The sequence below is a fragment of the Canis lupus genome, chromosome 8, assembly GCF_048164855.1.
Source record: "Canis lupus baileyi chromosome 8, mCanLup2.hap1, whole genome shotgun sequence".
Lineage (NCBI taxonomy): Eukaryota > Metazoa > Chordata > Mammalia > Carnivora > Canidae > Canis > Canis lupus.
Window position 1 is genome coordinate 9,237,785 of NC_132845.1, and position 19,612 is coordinate 9,257,396.

The following is a 19,612-nucleotide window of genomic DNA, read 5'->3' on the forward strand; positions in this document are numbered from 1 at the left end:
TTTATTTATTTGGTAATAAAATCCACTAGTTCTTGAGTAACACATGCAGTCTGAAAACAACTTTCTTGAGTCCTATTTATTGATTTATCTTTTAATTGTAATGAATTAATCTTGTTCACAGTTCCAAGTTGTCATTTAAATTCCAGTTAGTTAACATAGAGTGTACTATGAATTTTAGGAGTAGGATTTAGTGATTCATCCCTTACATATACCACCCAGTGCTTGTTACAAGTGCCCTCCTCAATGCCCATCACCCATTGAACCCATCTCCCTGCCTGCCTCCCCTCCAACAACCGTCAGTTCTCTATGTCTAAAAGTCTGCTTGTATCAATTATATCTTAATAAAGCTGGGGGCGAGGAAAGTAAAGTAAAAGTGGCTGTTTCTGACAGAAGTTTGTGGCATGGTACAAATTCACCCAGCATCCACCTTAATAATATACCAAGATGGTATTATGGTGAGTGGTGTGGAAGCCTGTGTCTTTTTTAGAAGGCTAAATTTAAAGATTACATGTTGCTTTTTCATAAAAAAAATGCAAGTCCACATTGAATACAACAAAGTTGATTGAGAGACTCAGATAAACCCTCAGATGCTTCAGATACCAGCTGACGAGTAATCATCTTGAAGTGACAAAACTCAATCTGACGCTAAAGCAGCTATATTGATAACAAGGCTGATAGAAGTCTTCATGGTGCTCCTAAAAGCTGTGGGAATTTGGAAGTCCCCAGATCCCATCCCAAATGTGGTGAATCTCTGGGCCGATTTAGAGAGAATAGTAGATGTAAGTAGATCTGATTTTTGCCATCAATCGGAACAAGATGGAAACTTGCATACTAGTTGCAAATCTTTGCAAAACCTTTTTCTGGTGTTAGAGAAAATGCAGACTGCAGGGGCCAGCCAGACAAGAGAATTTAGGATTATGGTCAATATCCAGCTGCATGCCCCCTCCCCTTCCTTTCCCGGTACAGCTCACACAATGGATTTGAGCTCTTCCAGACTCCAGGACAGGAATGACAGCGTAAGCAAAACTGCAGGTAGAGACTGTAGGAATGGGAGTGGAGATGCAGAAGAAGAATAACAAGCTATGTTAAATAATGGTGTGAAAATATAATTTTCAAAGTTTTTAAAACAATGGATTTCTTTTTTTCTTGAGAGAAAGAGAACATGCATGCACAGGCAGGGAGAAGGGGAAGGGGCAAAGAGAGAGTGAGAGAGAAAAAATCTTAAGTAGACTCCACACCCAGCATACAGCCCCATGCGGGACTCGATGTCATCACCCTGAGGTCATGACCTGCACCCAAATCAAGAGTTGGACACTTAACGGACTGAACTACTGAGGCATCCTCCAACACAGGTCCTTAGATGGGCCCTATCACACTTCTGAGCTCATGTGGGGAGTTGGTGTCTTCCAAAAGCTCAAGAGAAGGAGAGCTGGGAATATGACTTTCTGGAAGGTGCTTGTTCATTCAAATGCCATAACTTATGGGCATAATCATTGGATTATTGGTGTGTGTAGAGGGGTGATAAGAGGGAGGTTCAAAGCTGTGTCTTAAATGCCAATTCTACAGGATCTCTTAAAAGAATATGGGCTAGGTACAGACTACCAAATGATCTCTTCGACCATCTCCATGTCTTGTATCTTTATTATTAAAGAGCTAAGCTTTTAAAATGTCCATTCCACTGATGATACAAGCAATTCGTCGAACATGAAGATCCCTGGCTTCCTTAGTGAACTGACAGTTGTTTGCCAGGCAATGTTAGACCCTCCTGCTTGAGCCTGAGTTCTTGAGACCTTCTGCAAAATGACAAAGAGTCTCCTGCTTTTCTGAGTCAGGGAACAGTGGGAACTGAGCATGGAAGGTGTTCAGATGGTGGTGACATTGTCCTCAACACTTGCTGATCTCCAAAAGCCTTACATATTGCCTCAGTGTTCTCTGTGTGAGACTGCTGCTCCTCTGTCACAGCTAGTCAGAAGTCTCCACAGTTCTTGGCTGAAATAAATCTCAAGAAAGTTGTTTTCAGACTGCATGTCTTACTCAAGAACTAGTGGATTTTAATACCAAATAGATAAATAAAAATCCCCAGGAAAACAAACAAACAAACAAACAGCACAGGAAACAGTGGACTCTGATGAGAGGAAGTTGATAGCAGAGAAGTGGACACTTTGAGGCCTGTGTCCTGGAGCAGGAATAGACAGCACTTTTTGGTATTTCAACATAGAGAAATTGATTGAATTTCTCTTTCCAAAAAGTCACTTAAAAATCTAGTGAGCTGTTAGGTTTTCTTCTGACTTCAATTCTTTGACATTCTTAATATTTTTATTTGACTTGACTGTATATGTTGAACTGGGCCACTTTGTGCTCCCTCACAGAAGGAAGCTGGCTCCCGGCCAAGTGGGCTGGGCCTTTCTGAGTTTCATTTTCCTTTTCTCGGAGTCCCTGAAGCCTGGAGGTTGCTGAAGAATTTTCTTTCTATCTTGTATCTGCTTAGCTGTCAGGACAGAGCAGTTATACTCGGCTTCAGTACCTGTACAAATTCTACAAACAGGTAAATGACTTGCTGCTTTTCACCATTCCTAGCCACTTGCAAATAGAAGTCTTCTTTTTTGAATTGAAAAAAATAATTTAGAATGAAAAGCTAAAGATTTTTTCTTGCTATTTGATCATGCTCCATTTCTTCATCTTATGTGTAATGTAGAGTAAATAAGAGGCACAAATGTAAGCTTTGTGACAGTATGTGTTACCTGTTTTTCAATATTTAATGGAAAATATGTTTGATTTTCTACTAGATTGAGAAGTATGGCAGTGACAACTTGTTTGACAAAGATGCAAGAAAAGAAGCTGCAAAGTTGTTTTGGAGGAAAACGGTTTACCCTTCTCTATAAAGCAAGTGTCCATGATTTCTCTGGATATAATGTGTACAAGAGATGCAATAACCAAGGGCCTACTGTGATGGTGATTTATAGTGGACATGATATTTTTGGGGCATATATAAAAGACAGTTACCAGGAATATGGTGACAGAGTTCCCATTGTCCTATTTGCTTTTCAAAAGAATGAAATTTCAGAATGCAAAATAGGTGCATATTCACCGTCTACATTTCTCTGTCTGTACAAGGAAGATAATTGTTCAGAATTCCTCTTAAATCTGGATGGAAAAAAAGTGACTATGAAATTAGATACAATTGAGAAACTTCAACTGAAAGTTCAAGTTTCAAATGAGAGACATCAAAAGCATCAAAAAGATCAAATTATTTCCGTTAAGGAATGTGAAGTTTTTCGATGTGAAGGTAGGTTTAATCAGATAACCTTATATAGAGTTTTCTCCTGAATGTCTGGGGGATTTTGACTCATCTCTTTAAGAAAGAATCTCCTTATCTCTGGGTGACCCAGACTGAAACCTGGCCACACATTGTTTGCTGAGACCCAACCATGGCCAAAAGTAGCATTTACAGTTTTCTGGAGTATGTTTGTGTGGGAGAAGGAGTAAGGGAGGATGAGGAAAGGTAGAAGGAGAAGGGAGAGAAAGAGAGAGAGGCAGCAAACCTAAAGATTGTTAGATTCTCTTGGAATGAAACCAAAGCTTGAACTCCTCTTGATTGGTACTAGATCCAGCAGTTTCCCATTGTATCCATTATATCAAAAGATCAAAATTAAGTTACTTATTTTTCTGCTAAAGGACATTGTTTCCAGTATTTTCTTTTATAAATAATGCTTTTGTAATGTATTTATGAATATAATTGTGCACAAAAATGCTTTTGTAATAGTAACTTCGTGGAAGTAGGATTGTTGTTTAAGAATTATTTACATTCACACTTTGATAGATACCTCTCAAAAGCTTTTATACTATCCCCAAGAGTGTTATAGAAATGCCTATTTCCCTATCTTCTTGCCACTATTTGGTAATATCAAATGTTAGAATATTTGCAATCTGATAGTCAAAGGATGGTTTCTCATTTTCTTCCGTGCTTATTCCTGATTACTAGCAAGTCTGTAAGTAGTGGCCGTTTAGATTTCTTCTCTGAAATAGTTATTAATGGCTATCCATTTAAAAGAAGGGACCCTGGGAATGATAATCCTTGAGTATTTTCATGTTCCAAACTAATTGTTTGTGGTCTTTATACTTGAATGATCATCAGAATATATAATTTTTGGGGAGGGGCGATTTTGTAATGTTTCCACACTATTGATGTTGCTGTGGAAAACCTAGGGCCAGACTTACTTGTTTTTATTGTTTCCCTTTGGATGATTTGATCTTTCTTCCTGGCTGCCCCAAACGTTTAAAATGTTTTTTTGTTGATCTTTGGTAAATTTACCTGGCTATGTCATGATGTTGACAAACATGGATCAGTTAAGAAAACTTTATATTGAAGTATAATACGTAGGGACGCCTGGGTGGCTCAGCGGTTGAACATCTGCCTTTGGCTCAGGGCGTGATCCCAGGGTCACGGGATCAAGTCCCACATCTGGCTCCTTGCACGGAGCCTGCTTCTCCCTCTGCCTGTGTCTCTGCCTCTCTCTGTGTGTCTCTCATGAATAAAAAAATAAAATCTAAAAAAAAGTATACCCATAAACAGAGAAGTGCACAATTGATAAATGTATCAACTGACAAACTTTTGTTTTTTTTTGTTTTTTTTTTTTAATTTTTTTTTCATTTATTTATGATAGTCACAGAGAGAGAGAGAGAGAGAGAGGCAGAGACATAGGCAGAGGGAGAAGCAGGCTCCATGCACCGGGAGCCTGACGTGGGATTCGATCCCGGGTCTCCAGGATCGCGCCCTGGGCCAAAGGCAGGCGCTAAACCGCTGCGCCACCCAGGGATCCCTAAACTTTTGTAAATTAGACACACTAATACAGCCACTAGTGAGATGAAGAAATAGATTATTATCATCGTTTCAAAAGACTCCTTGCTGATTCTTTCAGCTTATTACCAACCCAAGTTAATTGTTGCTTTGGCTTGTGTCAACATTAATTACTTCTTGTTTCTGAATTCTGTATAAATGGAATCATATCAAAATATGTACTCTTTTCTGCTTGGCTTCTTATGTTCAATATTATGTTTGGGGGACTGAGCTAAACCAGGGATTGGTTTATAAAATAAGACCTCTACAAATCAGATATCTTACCCAGTAGTAGGTTTGGGTAATAATTTCAGGGATAAAGGCAATCAGAAATCTCAGAGAAGGCAGAAAGGGTGCAAGAATATTCTGTGTGTCTCCTAGGTCCTTGCTTTGCTTATTAGACATATGTTTCTGTATAAAAACAACAAGCAGAGTTGTTTTATGAAGTTTATGGGCCACTTTACATATTGAAGAGTGATTATGTAATGGAACCTTTATATGTCAGTGCTATGGACTGACTGTGCCACCCCCCCAAACTCATATGTTCACTGAATATGACTATACTTGGAGATGGGGCCTCGAAAGAAGTAATTAAGGTTAAGTGAGGTCATAAGAGTGGGGCCTTAATTCAAGACGACAACTATTCATATAAGAAGGGACACCAGAGAGCTTACTCTCTGCCCATGAACATATAAGAAGTGGTCATGGGAGAGCACCGTGAGATGGCTGCCCCCTACAAAACAAGAGAAGAGGCCTCAGAATGAAATTTACCTTACTGCACAGTGTTCTTGGACTTCTCAGCTTCCAGAACTGTGAGAAATACATTTCTGTTGTCCTACTTCATGGTTTGTATGGCATCTTGAGCAGACTAAGGCGGTCAGCTTACATGACAGTTCCTGTTGAAGATGTGCTCATGAATCCATAGGATTCGTATTTATTTATCCTAAGTAATCCTTAGCCAGGAACATCCTGTTAAGGACATTCAAGAGATAAGTATGTTCCTTGCAGGAGATATCATTAGTCTGTTTACCAGGAGATAAGATTCGTAGCATATTTGCAAAGGAATCAGGTTGAGTCACTTTTCTTTTTTTCCCCTCAGAGTGTTATTTGGTAAACTGAGCAAATGTATCTCAGGACAGCTGTTTAACTCCCTGCCTCCCTACTGATTCATCCATATTATGTGTTGTAGTCATTTGTTCCTTTACATTTCCATATACTTTGCCAGTGTAATGATTTCATCATCTTTCTATTTTCTTTTTCTTTCTTTCTTTCTTTCTTTCTTTCTTTCTTTCTTTCTTTCTTTCTTTCTTCTTTCTTTCTTTCTTCTTTCTTTCTTTCTCTCTCTCTCTCTCTCTCTCTCTCTTTCTTTCTTTCTTTTTTTTTTTTTAGGCTCCATGCCCAGTGTGGAGCCCAACTCCAGGCTTGAACTCAGGACCTGTGCTGAGATCAAGTCAGGCACTTAACTGACTGAGCCACTCAGGAGCCTCTATTTTTGTTTTCTTTTGGTTTTTTAATAAAATTGCTGTTGGTAGACATTTGAGTTTTCTAGTTGGGGGCTATCACAAATAATACTGCTATAAGCATTCTTGTACATGTGTTTTAGTCCATATTTTTTAAAGAATATAAATATAAACTTTCTGGGTCATCAGATTTGTGTATGTTCAGCTTCGATGGATTCTGACAAAGTTTTACAACATAGTCCTACCAATTTCCACTGTTGCAAGCAGTATATTAGAGTTTCCGTCATGTCTGAATTTTTCCCAACACTTTTTTTTTTTTTAATTTTTATTTATTTGTGATAGTCACAGAGAGAGAGAGAGAATGAGGCAGAGACACAGGCAGAGGGAGAAGCAGGCTCCATGCACCGGGAGCCTGACGTGGGATTCGATCCCGGGTCTCCAGGATCGCGCCCTGGGCCAAAGGCAGGCTCCAAACCGCTGAGCCACCCAGGGATCCCTCCCAACACTTTTTGTTATAATATGTAGCCATTTTGGCATGTGAGTTGTGGCATGACATTTTGTGAATTTGGTTTTCTTTGATTAGACTAGTCAGTAATTTATTTTACAGTTTAAACCAATTACTGTATTAATTTATCCTTTCTTCAATGTATAAAATTTATCTTGTGTTTTTGTTAATTCCTTCTTATATTTCTAAGGTTTGTTTCAATATTCTTTTCTGTTTCTATTTTCTATTTTCGAAAATTTCCTTCTTTCTTGTTATTAACAAAGTGTACTTTATCACAAGGTTGATATAGTGTTTATATTATTATTTTCTATATATTTACAATTTTGATTTTTAATTTCCTTTTGGATGTTAAAGTTAAGAAAGTGCTTTGTAACATCCCAAGAGGTTGCTTTTCTCTGTGTTTACAATTACACTTTTTTTTTGTTTTATTATAGTCATTGTATGTAGTCTTCAATATTTTTACCTTCCGTAATTTAAAGAGATTTTCTGGAAAGATATGGATAACCATATTTTTAAATGTTTCACATAGTATTCTTCTTTTGTAGTATAGAGAATTTCCAGCATCACTATACCTGACCCTTTCAGTTTCTGTTTTAAAGATATTATTTATTTATTTATTTATTTATTTATTTATTTGAGAGAGAGAGAGAGAGAGAGAGATAAAGCAAGCATGAGTAAGGGGAGGAGGGGGAGAGAGAATCTGCAGCAGACTCTACACTGAGGGTGGAGCCCAATGTGGTGCATGGAGCCTGACCTGGGCTTGGTCCCACTACTGGGAGATCATGACCTGAGCAGAAATCAAGATTTGGTCACTCAACCCACTGAGCCAACTAGGTGCCTTTTCTTCTCTTTTTTTCTTTTTTTGCCTTTTCAATTTTAAATCAACCACAAAAGAGTGTCTCTTCACAGAAAATAAATAATTCTGTGCCTGAGTCTCATTGTTCACGTAAAGTCCTCAGCCCTTCCCTGAACGCTCACTACACTCTGATGCGGTAGGGATGAGTTCTACGTTCTCTTTGGAGCCAAGAAGAAAATCAAATGTATTGGAAGTTCCAGGAAATCCAATTGCAGGTAGCAGGGTTTTGGTTTTTTTTAAGAGTTTATTTATTTATTCATAAGAGAGGCAGAGACACAAGCAGAGGGAGAAGCAGGCTCCATGCAGGGAGCTAGATGTGGGATTTGATCCCGGGTCTCCAGGATTATGCCCTGGGCAGAAGGCAGATGCTAAACCACTGAGCCACCCAGGTATCCCACAGATAGTAGGTTTCGGAGAAACATTGGTACCTATGGGGTTTTTTTGTTTGTGTGTCTCTGTGCATTATCCTTTTCAGACCTCTTGGATTATGGAGAGTAGCTATCTTTAACTATTCTCAGTCTTTCTTTGGCCTGTCCCTGCCTTTATGCCTTGCTTCTCTGATTCAGAAAGGACCTCAGTTCTCATTTCCCGTGTTGGAGCAAGCCACACACTACCACTGAGTAATTGGATGAGAAGAGATCTGTGGACCATCTAATCTTACAGTGCCCACCTTGCCTCTAGCTCTAGACTCTCCAAAGAGATGTTAAGGAGGTTTGCCAGAATTTTCTCCACTTGCTTTCATTATACTGTGCTGTTCTTATGGAAAAGCTATTTTTGTATTTTTCCCTCGTGAAGGCATTGACATTCAGTTAGCCAGTCATTCAACAACTGGTAATTTGCATTTTTCTTTGATTATTCCCCTAGACTTACTGGACAAAAGAAACATGGAAGAGATTACTCAGTAAGTCAATGTTTTGAATGTTTTTTTATTCTGCTCATTATCTTAGACTTATTCTATTATAGGTTCTGTCAAATTGGCAGCACAGATTATAACAGATAGCTTGTGGATCATTAAGAATAAACTATAATTATAATTATAAAGCTGTTTGTGATAATACCAATGTTAAAACAGAAAGAACACCAAGTAGAGGGAAAGCCTTCCTAATCTTTTTATATACTTGAAGGAAAACCATTATTTGGCTGTATGTCTACATTATATCTTAGGCTTCTTGCAGTTACAGTTTCAACTACTTTAGGGAATTACTTTGGAAGGGCTGGCTGGTAGGTGGAGAACTTCAAGAATATGTTAGAAATTACCTACTTCCATAAACTTCAAAAGTCACATATTATGTTGTGCTTTTTGAAGTTTATTACTGATAAGTTATCTTCATACTTAACACAGTTCATATTTATTACTAGGTTTATATGATCTGCTTGCTTAAACCTGGAAGATTTTATGTCTGATTGGATTTAGTTTATAAATGTTATTTTTATTTTTTCTTCTTTTATAGTCGGATTTGAAGTAGGATAATTTCGTGTCCTTTTAACAGGAAAGCAAATTGCTACTCAAAAATAAAAAAACAATATATAAGAAAAGAAAATGAATCCTAGGAAAATTTATGATAAGTTCTTGTGATCTACCCTCAGTCAACTGTTAAAATTGTCTTGTTTCAACAGGCTCCACAAGAGCTTATTGTTTGACATAAAATCCTATAGACCATATAGAGACCTGGTTCGCCAAATACGGATTCTGCTCCTGGGTCCAACTGGAGCTGGGAAGTCTAGCTTTTTCAACTCAGTTAAATCTGTTTTCCGAGGCCACGTAACACACCAGGCTCTGGTGGGCTCTGATGCAGCCGGGGTGTCTGACAAGGTATGTCCATTCAAGGTCACTCAGTCTTTACTTCTTTGTTCTAGTTAATTAGGGTTGAAAAGTCTTTTGCTGGTTGACTTCATTACGTGAAGACTTTACCTCCATTTGCAATTTAAAAAATGTACCTTAATACTGCCTTTTTCTCCTCTGTAGTACAGGGTATATTCCATTAAGGATGCGGGGTATAACAACTCCCTGCCATTTATTCTGTGTGACTCAATGGGCCTGGGTGAGGAGGACAAAGGGCCGTGCATGGATGACATAGTCTACATCTTAAAAGGCCACATTTCTGACAGATACCAGGTATGATTGAACTAATTATTGAGAAATTATAACTGATATTTAAAATGTTTATTTTTGCTCACTATAGACAATGGCAGATGCTAGTCTAATTTAATGCATTATGATTTATTTTCTTGAACTATACTTGTTCAAGAGCATTTGTTCCTTTTTGATACTTTATTCTACAAAGAATTAAAACATCCAAAGACTCTTTTGTCAAAGCTGCCATAACAACTCTGAATGTTGTTTCATATTCAATTGCCTTTGGCTATGTGAAACAGAAATCCAAATACAGCAATTTACTCACAAAGGTAATTTTCCTTACGTAACAGGAAGTCTGAAGGTAGGCAGCTTTGGGCCAGTGTGAAAGCTCTTTGAGGTTATCAATTTCAAAGGTCAATCTGACTTTCTCTTACTGAGACCCTCAGTATGGGGTGCTTTGTGTCCCCCTAAAATTCATATGCCAAAGCCCTAATCCCCAATGTGATGGCATTACGAGTTGGGACCTTTGTTTTTTTTTTTTTTTTTTTTTTTTTTTTTTTTTGAGTTGGGACCTTTGAAAGGTGATTAGGTCACAGGGTAAATCCCTCATGAATGGGAGTAGTATCCTTACAAGAAGTGATATAAATCTTTCTCTCTGTCATATGAGGACACAGCAAGGAGATGCCAAATCTGCTAGCACCTTGATCTTGGACTTTCTAGCCCCCAGAACTGTGAGAGGTAATTTTTGTTCTGTAAGACACCATATATGGTCATTTGTTATAACAGCTCAAGCAGACTAAGACATGTGGCTTTCATCCTTATGCTCTCAGATGTCCTAGGCGAGAGGAGAGGGGAGATTAAAGAGAAAGCCACTTTAGTCCATCATATTTTTTAAAACTTTCTAGTACTTTTTATAAACATTTAGATTTTGAATTAGTCATTAATTTATCTAGTTCCAAATGAATAGTCAATTGTGCCAACATATTTCATTGAATGTCTTTGCATCTTTTTTTTACCTACCAAATATAGGGATTGGTTTTCATATTCTCTAGTTTGTTCTTTTGTTGTATTTATCAATCCTTTTATGATATTCTTTTTATTATCATATCATTTAATTGTTTTTTAAAATATTTTATTTATTTATTAATGAGAGATGCAGAGAGAGAGGCAGAGACATAGGGAGAGGGAGAAGCAGGCTCCATGCAGGGAGCCAGATGTCAGACTTGATCCCGGGATCCCAGGATCACACTCTGAGCCAAAGGCTCACTCAACCGCTGAGCCACCCAGGTGTCCCTATTTAATTGTTTTAATACCATAGTAATCAACTATGTCTTTATACCTCACCGGACATGTCATATTCATTACTTATTTCTTGCATCTGTTTTTCTTAACATTTTCACAATATACTTTTCCAAGTGAGCTTATTTGTATTTTATTTGATTGTTTGTGTTTGATTTGTTGGTGTTTTGATTAAAATTACATTAAAATTTTATATTGAAAGTTTATTTACATCTTTGCATATCCAGTGTTTTTATCCAGAAACACAGCAAGTTTTATTTTTCTATTCATGCAATGGCTTTTCATTCTTTAGTATAGCATTATCTTATAGAGGCAAAGTTTATTTTTAAATATTCTTTTTAAAAAAAACAAATTTATTATAGAGAATTTCAAACCAATGCAAAAGTAGACAAGACAATTTAAAAACTTCCCATTTACTCAGCTTCAACAATTTTTGATTCACAGCCCATCATCTGTGTCTATCCACTTTCTCCTCTCCTGTATTATTTGGAATCAAATTTAATACATTGTAACATTTTTTTAAAAAGATCTATTTATTTATTCATGAGATACACAGACTGAGAGAGAGAGAGAGACAGAGACATAGGCCGACGGAGAAGCAGGCTCCTCTCAGGGAGTCCAATGAGCGACTTGATTCCGGATCCCTGGATCACTACCTGAGCCAGAGGCAGGCTCCCAACCACTGAGCCACCCAGGCATCCCTACATCATAGCATTTAATTATAAATCATAGCAAGTACACCAAAACTATGGTCACAAATACTGAACACACCCTTAGTAGTCAACTAACATTTACCCAAACCATATGCAATTAGTTTTGGCATACTGAAATGTAGTCTAAAGTCAACTTTACAAAATAGGGCATAGTCAAAGAATCCATTTTATTTCTCTGCCCCTTCAAATACATTTTTTTTCCTTTTTAAAAATAAGCAACCATATAAAAATGTATGGTTTACTTTCCTTTTTTACTGTATAAGAAAATACTTACAGATTAGTGGTTCTTCTCTTTTTTGGGAAGTCATGAAATACTATATATATATATATATATATATATATATATATATATATATAATTGATATATTAGAATCTTGCTACTACAAATAGCCCTGAAGTTAATAGGCTTGTACCTACATCATTTTGTATTTTTGCTAGTATACCTGTGACAGATTCCCAGCAGAGGGATTGCTAGTTTGAGAGTATATGCATCTTGTTTTGAACCACTTTCTGCCCTTGCATTCTGTGTGATCATGCCGGATTTCTTTCTGAATGTTCTCACCTCCACCTTCTCCTACACTGCTTCTATCTAGAACACTTTCTACTATATCCTTGTTCCCTTTATCAGACTAACTCCCCCTACTTTGTAGCTCCCAGATTACGTGTCCCTTTCTTGCAGAAGCTTTACTTGCCTGTGTGAACAGGCTGCTCGCTACTTACATAGACTGTCTTCCCTATTGGATTGCTAGCCTCATAATATCAGAGACTTGTATACTGCCTCATACATAGTATGTGCTCATAAATATCCATGGAATTAATATGTTGCTTTATGTTTACCTTACAGTTTAATTCCATGAAACCAATCACACCAGGTCATAGTAACTATATTGAAAACCCATTGCTGAAGGACAGAATTCATTGTGCGGTATTTGTGTTCAATATCAACTCTGTTGAACACCTCTCTTATGAGATGATGGCAAAGATCAAAAAAATTCGAAGGGAGTTGATAAAGTGTGGTGAGTCTCATTCCACTTTGCTATTAAGAGTAATTGATTAGACTATATTATAGAATGGTTTTAGAACAGGATGAGAAGCTTAAGAAATTGGGCATGTGAATCTTCTCTGGCCCATCAGTGTGGTTCAATTAAATCAAGCGCTTAATAGCTGTATGATTCTGTGTGAGTGACTTAAACTCTCTATGGTCTCAATTTCCTAATCTATTAAATTAGTATAATAATAGCACCTACCTCAGAGATTTATTATAAGGATTAAACAAATCATTATATTTGAAGAGTTTAGCACAGTCCTCACTACCTGCTATCACTATATCCTAGCATGAATTTATTTACCAAAAGTTCTAGCTTTTCCCTTGGACCTTAAATGATTAGAAATGGAAAACAATATATCAGTAAGAAAAGGTGACAGGGAAGTATGATGTTAGGTAGGGAGTGGTAGTATAAAGGCTTAGGAGAAGGTAAACAGGATCAGGGAATTAGAAAAGCCCCATATTGGCTTTTCTTGGCTTTATTATCCATTCTTTCTGGGAAAGAGCCAGTTTATCACAATCTTGATTAAGTTAGAAGCATGAAATGACTTACTTGCTCATTGAATTTTGAAACCTTGCAAGGGAGGTGTGCAGAAAGCATTGTGACAGAGAGCAGTTTATTTGTGATGCTTTGACAATGCTATTTCCTCCTTCTTCTCCCCCATCTTGTTTATTAGATCTCTTTTCTCTAGTCTTCATAAAAACAATTGTTGGGACAGGACATAAGACCAGTCAACAATATTGTAGCTTAGTTTTAGTTTATCTCTTCCAAGAGGTGGTTTTATTTGAAGCCTCATTTCTTACCATGGAAAGCAATGAAGGAAATTTCCTATGTCAAAGGAATTCCATGTACTAATGAGTAGTTGAAAGGGATATTTTTAGGGGGGTGGGCCTTCCCAAATCTCTGAAATGACTCCATAGAAAGCCTGTTTTATAATTGATAGCTGATTAACTGAAAAATACTGATGTTGTCTTTAATGATCAAAGTGACATGTATCTGTTTGGTCTAGGTATAATACATGTGGTGTTGCTCACTCATGTGGATAGCTTGGATCTGATTACAAAAGGTGACTTCATAGACATATATAGATGTACACCTGTGAAGTGCAAGGTAATGAATGATGTTCCTTTTTGTAAACACATATTCTGGGATATGTCACTATAATCACCTGGTACTACTGTGTATAAAAATAAAATGGAAAAAAAATAAAATGGACACCTACAGAACTTAAGAATTAAAACAATTGGATAATTCAGATTCGTGTCCCAAGATTTAAAAATTAAATATTTATTCATCTTTACACAGACACAGATCATTCCATTCATTATAATTTAATCTAATTAGGTTCAATTCAACAAATGCTTGCTTATTTATTTATTTAGAAAGATTGTATTTGTTTATTCATGAGAGACACACAGAGAGAGGCAGAGACGTAGGCAGAGGGAGAAGCAGGCTTCCTGTGGGGAGCCCGATGGAGACCCTGGGGTTCATGACCTGAGCTGAAGGCAGACACTCAACCACTGAGCCACCCAGGTGCCTATCAACAAGTATATATTGATTGCTTTTCATACTGAGTCAGAGTGATCATCTCTAACCAGATACACAGATAATTAAAACAATTTCTCTTCACTCAAAAGCTTAGAATTTTATCAATGGAGGTGAGGAGATGGGGGGTGGGATGGGAAAAAATTGACAGAGTATGAGTATGATAAATCTCATGAAGGGACTCAAAAGTGAAAGTTTAGAGAGGAAAATATTATGTTAAGGAAGATGGGGAAGATTTCATTCCTGGAGTGTCACTGGAAAATAGCTTTCATAGAGGAGGAAAGTTTCAGGAGGTGAAGAGACAAAAAGAGGAAAAAAATTTGGGTTATGAGGATGATATATGTCAATACATCAGTGTATGAAAAGGCAGTGTGAGTGGGAAGCATGGAATCATTCAGTTTAGTGGAGGGCTGAATCCTTGTAGGAAGAGGTAAAATTAAAAAGTTATATTTGCATGGGTGACTTGACTTAATTAGGTACATTACAGGGAGCCATAGCAATTTTTTCCTCTTCTTTTAAGTTTTTACTTAAATTCCAGTTAGTTAATATACTGTATAATATTGCTTTCAGGCTTACAATATAGTGATTCAACACTTCCATATATCACCCAGTGCTCATCACAAGTGTCCTCCTTCATTCCCATCACCTATTAAATCTACCATCTGTGAGATGGGTACCATCATTACCGCATTTTAAAGATGAGGAAACAAAAGCACAGTGTTTTTGACAGTGACAAGAAATAACAGAGCCCCGTTTTGAACCCAGGTGGTTTCATTCCACAGAGAAATTAGTCTAAGCAAGAATTAAATATCATTATTAAACTAGTCTAATAAAAATTGACTAATCATGAGAATACTTATAATTGGAAACAGGGAAATTACAGACTCCAGCGTAAGAGTATTAAAAATGCTTCAATTTCAAAGTTATCTAATAGAACTATTAGTTATTCTTCATTTCTAATTCACGTGGAATCTGTTGTGTGTATTCTCGATGAAAATTAATAGCGATACTGAAGATTGACTTGTGAAGCTCTTTAAGCAAAAGTATTTATGGGACCAGATCTCTATCCTCATTTCCCCAACAGGTATACTATTGCCAAGCTCCTGCTTTTTGTCACTGCTTTCACAATATATATTGACCTAAGATAAGTCTTTGTCACTGTTTCTGTTTTGCAGTTAGAGATGGTCCACAGAGAACTTGGATTTGCTCTTTCTGACATCTTGGTGGTTAGTAATTATACCTCAGAGTGGGAACTGGAACCCGTAAAGGACCTTCTGATTCTCTCTGCACTGAGACAGATGCTGTGGGCTGCAGATGACTTCTTAGAGGATTTGCCTCCTGAGAAAACAGGTAGTTGTATTTGGTGGTATAGACACTTGAAAGTGTCAGCTCTATGGCTACCCCCTGCTTGGATCTATTGTTCACAATGTTTCTCAAATTCTCTCGACAATACATGCTGCACCAGTTCAATCAAAGATCAGATAGAAGTTTCAATCTATACTAAAATCTTATTTTAGTTTGTAAGAAATCAGATTAGAATATGCTATCCTCTTTGTTCTCTCTCACTTGCAAACAACGAAGAAACCCTCAAGCTACTACTGATCCTACCATCTTGGTTTCTCTCCTTCATAGAGCATGCACTTCCAAAGTCGGGGTTGGTTGGTTTAGACACCCAGTAACCCAACGTTCCCCTTCCTTCTGGTTTCTTTTCTCTAAATAATCCAGTAATAATATTTTGTTTCTCTTTTCTCAGAGAAAAAGAAGTAAAAGAAGGAAATAAATATGTGACTCCTTCACATACTAATAATTTTAATCTCATCATAGAAGAGCAAAAACTGAGAAATAAGAAAACAGGAAAAATAGAAGTAGCTGAAACGGAAGGGGCATATTTTATGTATATCTGGAATGAAGATGGATATACGAAATTGTAATACCTGCAAATAACTAGGAACAATGGGCTTTACAGCTATTAATGGTGAAAAAAAATGATTATAGTTTCTTTTGGATTTATGTTCTGTATCTGTGAAAAATGAAGATTTCTTCTTACAAAACCTGTTACCTTAAGTGTGTGTGTGCTTTTAGCAAAGTTTATTTTAATATAACTTGTCAGCATATTTTGATCTTCACCCACGTCATCTTAATTTTGCCTTCTTGTTTTATTTCTAAAGCATTTGATCTTCTCTTTGGGTCTCCAGTCAATGTTGTATTCTTTAACCTAAGGCCATGTTTTTGTTTGTTTACTATCTAAACCCTTTTCCAGGATGTGACAATATTGATAAGAATTCTAGAGAATTAAAACTGACTATAGTTTGATTTTCTGCCAATTACGACTATTTTAGTTACAAGTGAAAAGACTCAACCTGAATTATACGAATAAAAAATAAACCATAGAAAAGGCTGGGATTGAACAGAACTGCCTCAGATGGTTGTATCTATAGATTCAAAATCTATCCTCTCTTTCTCTTTCTTGCAGACATGCTCTCACACCCACACCCACCCACACCCCCACACACAGACTCTCTGGTTCCTTCTTTGTGTCTATTGCTGTCATTTTCTCAGGCTAGCATTCTTGATAAATCTTAAGCCATCTGAACCCAAGCTTCAAGTTGACATTTATTCAGTCCCAGTCCCAGGACCCAAAAAGGAAGAGGGCTTTTCTTTTCCAGTTTCATTATGAAATATTCCAAAAAAGGACTGCAATTGATCTAGTTTGAATCATATGCTGAGCCTATAGGAACAATCACTTTATCTCCAGAAGAGGGAGAAATATAATCATCCTACCTTGAGTCATACTTGCCCAGGAAGAGTGATTTGTTATTAGAAGCAGGCAGTTAATCATGGACATGGCCGCTGTTGTATTAATTCAGCTGGAGACACACCTCAATAAGTATCTCACAGATTCAGAATATTTTGTATCTAGTTTCTCACTTAAATTATAAAGAAAGTCTTATCAATAGGTCTAAAATTGTTAACAATTACTTTAAAAAAGCTATTTATTAATATATATGCATAAAAAGTACAGAGTTCATGGCTCAGTACATTTTGATAGACTTAACACATGAAACTAGAACTCAGGTAAGAAACAGAACATTCTAGAATATCCTAGAAGTCCCTCATCTAGCCACCTAGGATATCCACTACTCTGGCTGCTAATTGCATAGATTGGTCTTGTCTCTTTTATCACTTACATAACATCATGCACTATTTACTCTTGGATCTGACTTCTTTCATGAGATTGTGTATTTGTTTGATTCCTATTATTGTACATAAGTAAAGATAATTTAATCTTATCTCTCATGTTATTGTGATGTTAATGGGCAGTTCTAATACTTTCCTTATAGGTCAACATGTATGTTGTGTTAAGCATTTTTCTGATTTATAACTACATAGAAATAAACCATATGACTTTGGGTCTTTCCAGTTTTGTATGATAATAAATATTCCATAATGGGAACATACTATATTTCAGTTTGTAAATATACCTTGGAAATGAGAAGTAGCATCATGAATAAGTTGATATTATCCTAAAATTTATGGAGTAGTGTAAAGGGTTAAACATAGTCAAGATGTTCTTAAAGAATGAAGTGGGAAACCAGGCATAAAGAGACATATTAAGAAACGTAAGTTGACTTTGGTGCATTAATAAATTAATGGAACAGAATGGAGAGTCCGGAAACAGACTCAAACATGTCTGGACATTTGTCCTGTGATAAGGTTAGCATTGCAGATGGATGGAAAAATAACAGACAGTTCATAAATGGTCTAGTCAATTGGTTTGGGGAAAAATAACAGTGAATCCTTCACATTATACACAAAAGTCTACTTTAGGTGAACTAAGTACCTATGTGCTAAAGGGCATTGAGAAGATAAAATAGAAGGGTACTTTTATAATGGGGGTAACAAAATATTTCTTATGTCATATTTATTAAACAAGATACAAAAAGCTTAATCTCAAAAGAGATTGAAAATTCAACTACACTGAAATCAGTAATTTTTATATTCAACAAATCCCATTAAGATAGTGAAAAGACACCGCAAAATGTGGGAAAACATATGACTAGCAAAGAACTAATAAAAGGATGTACAAAGTAATCCTACAGGTCTAGAAGAAAACTAAAACATAACAGAAAATGAACCAAAGACTTGAGAAGGAGCTCTAAAGAAAAAGGAAATTCAAATATCCAGTGCAGAAGAAATGTGTTCTATATCATTAGTAATAATTAAAAAATCCAAGCTAAAATAATTTGATTCTTTTTTTATGTTTATTGAGATTTAGTTGACATATAAAATATGCATATTTAAGGTGTAAAATTGAGTGATTTTTGACATATGAATATACCGTAAAATGATCTTGACAATCCAGGTAGCAAATATTTCTATCCCTCCCTCCAAAAATATTACATGGGGCCTTCATAATCCATTCTCTTTATTCCACCTCTTGTTCTGATCCTCAGATGATCGCTGGTCTGTACTCTGTCACTGTAAGTTACTTTTCATTTTTTAGAATTTATATATATGAAATTGTACAAAATATACCCTTTTGTGTCTGGCTTCTTTTATTCAGTGTGTTTTGAGATTCAACCCTATTGTTGCATGTAACAATAGTTCTTTCTTTTTTTTGAGTGGTATTTCATGGTGTGAATATACTACATTTCTTTATCCATTCATCTGTTAACAGACTTTTGGATGGTTTGTGGTAAAGTTCAAGATATGCAGACAGACCTGATGAGCTAGCAATTTGACTCTCAGTTATGTATCTTAGGGATACTTTTATGTGTGCACCTGAATACATGTATAAGAATTTTTGTAGTAGCATTGTTCATCATAGTCCCAATTGGAAACAACCCACATACCCATCAATAGTAGAAAAGATAACTAATTGTGCTATATTATATAAAGTACCTCATTTCATATAGCAAAGAAAATTAAAGAATTATATATACAATAGCACAAATACTGCAAATATAATATTAACCAAAGGCTAAAGACATCAATGAATCTATACATTATGAATAGATTTTTATAAATCTCACAAAAATTCTAAATAAAAGAGAGGAAATGACGACCATAAAAAGATGGTGATTACCTTTCAAGGGTTTGGGGTTGTAAAGAGTCAGGGGCTCACCTAGCTGTTTTGCAGAAGCTAAAAATGTCCCATGTGTTGAACAGGGTGGTGATGAAATGGATATTTGCTTTCTAATTATTTTTAAGTTGTGTATTTGTCTTGTATGCACTTTCTGTATGTATTATATATTTTGTAATTAAAAAAGAAAA

The 19,612-nt window shown here is 36.3% G+C and overlaps 1 protein-coding gene across 2 annotated transcripts; it reads left to right on the top strand.

Moving 5' to 3' along the window:
* The first annotated feature begins 2,228 nt into the window (after window positions 1-2,228).
* IFI44 (interferon induced protein 44) lies at window positions 2,229-17,792 on the top strand. Of its 2 annotated transcripts, none has more exons than XM_072834193.1 (9): window positions 2,229-2,545; window positions 2,787-3,286; window positions 8,523-8,559; window positions 9,276-9,471; window positions 9,625-9,774; window positions 12,592-12,763; window positions 13,803-13,903; window positions 15,514-15,691; window positions 16,092-17,792. In XM_072834193.1, the coding sequence occupies exons 2-9, from the start codon at window positions 2,797-2,799 to the stop codon at window positions 16,103-16,105; spliced, it is 1,338 nt and encodes a 445-aa protein (XP_072690294.1). In that variant the 5' UTR covers window positions 2,229-2,545; window positions 2,787-2,796; the 3' UTR covers window positions 16,106-17,792. The 2 variants fall into 2 exon arrangements, with proteins under 2 accessions (XP_072690294.1, XP_072690295.1); XM_072834194.1 differs by having other exon boundaries at window positions 15,514-15,688.
* The last annotated feature ends 1,820 nt before the right edge of the window (window positions 17,793-19,612 follow it).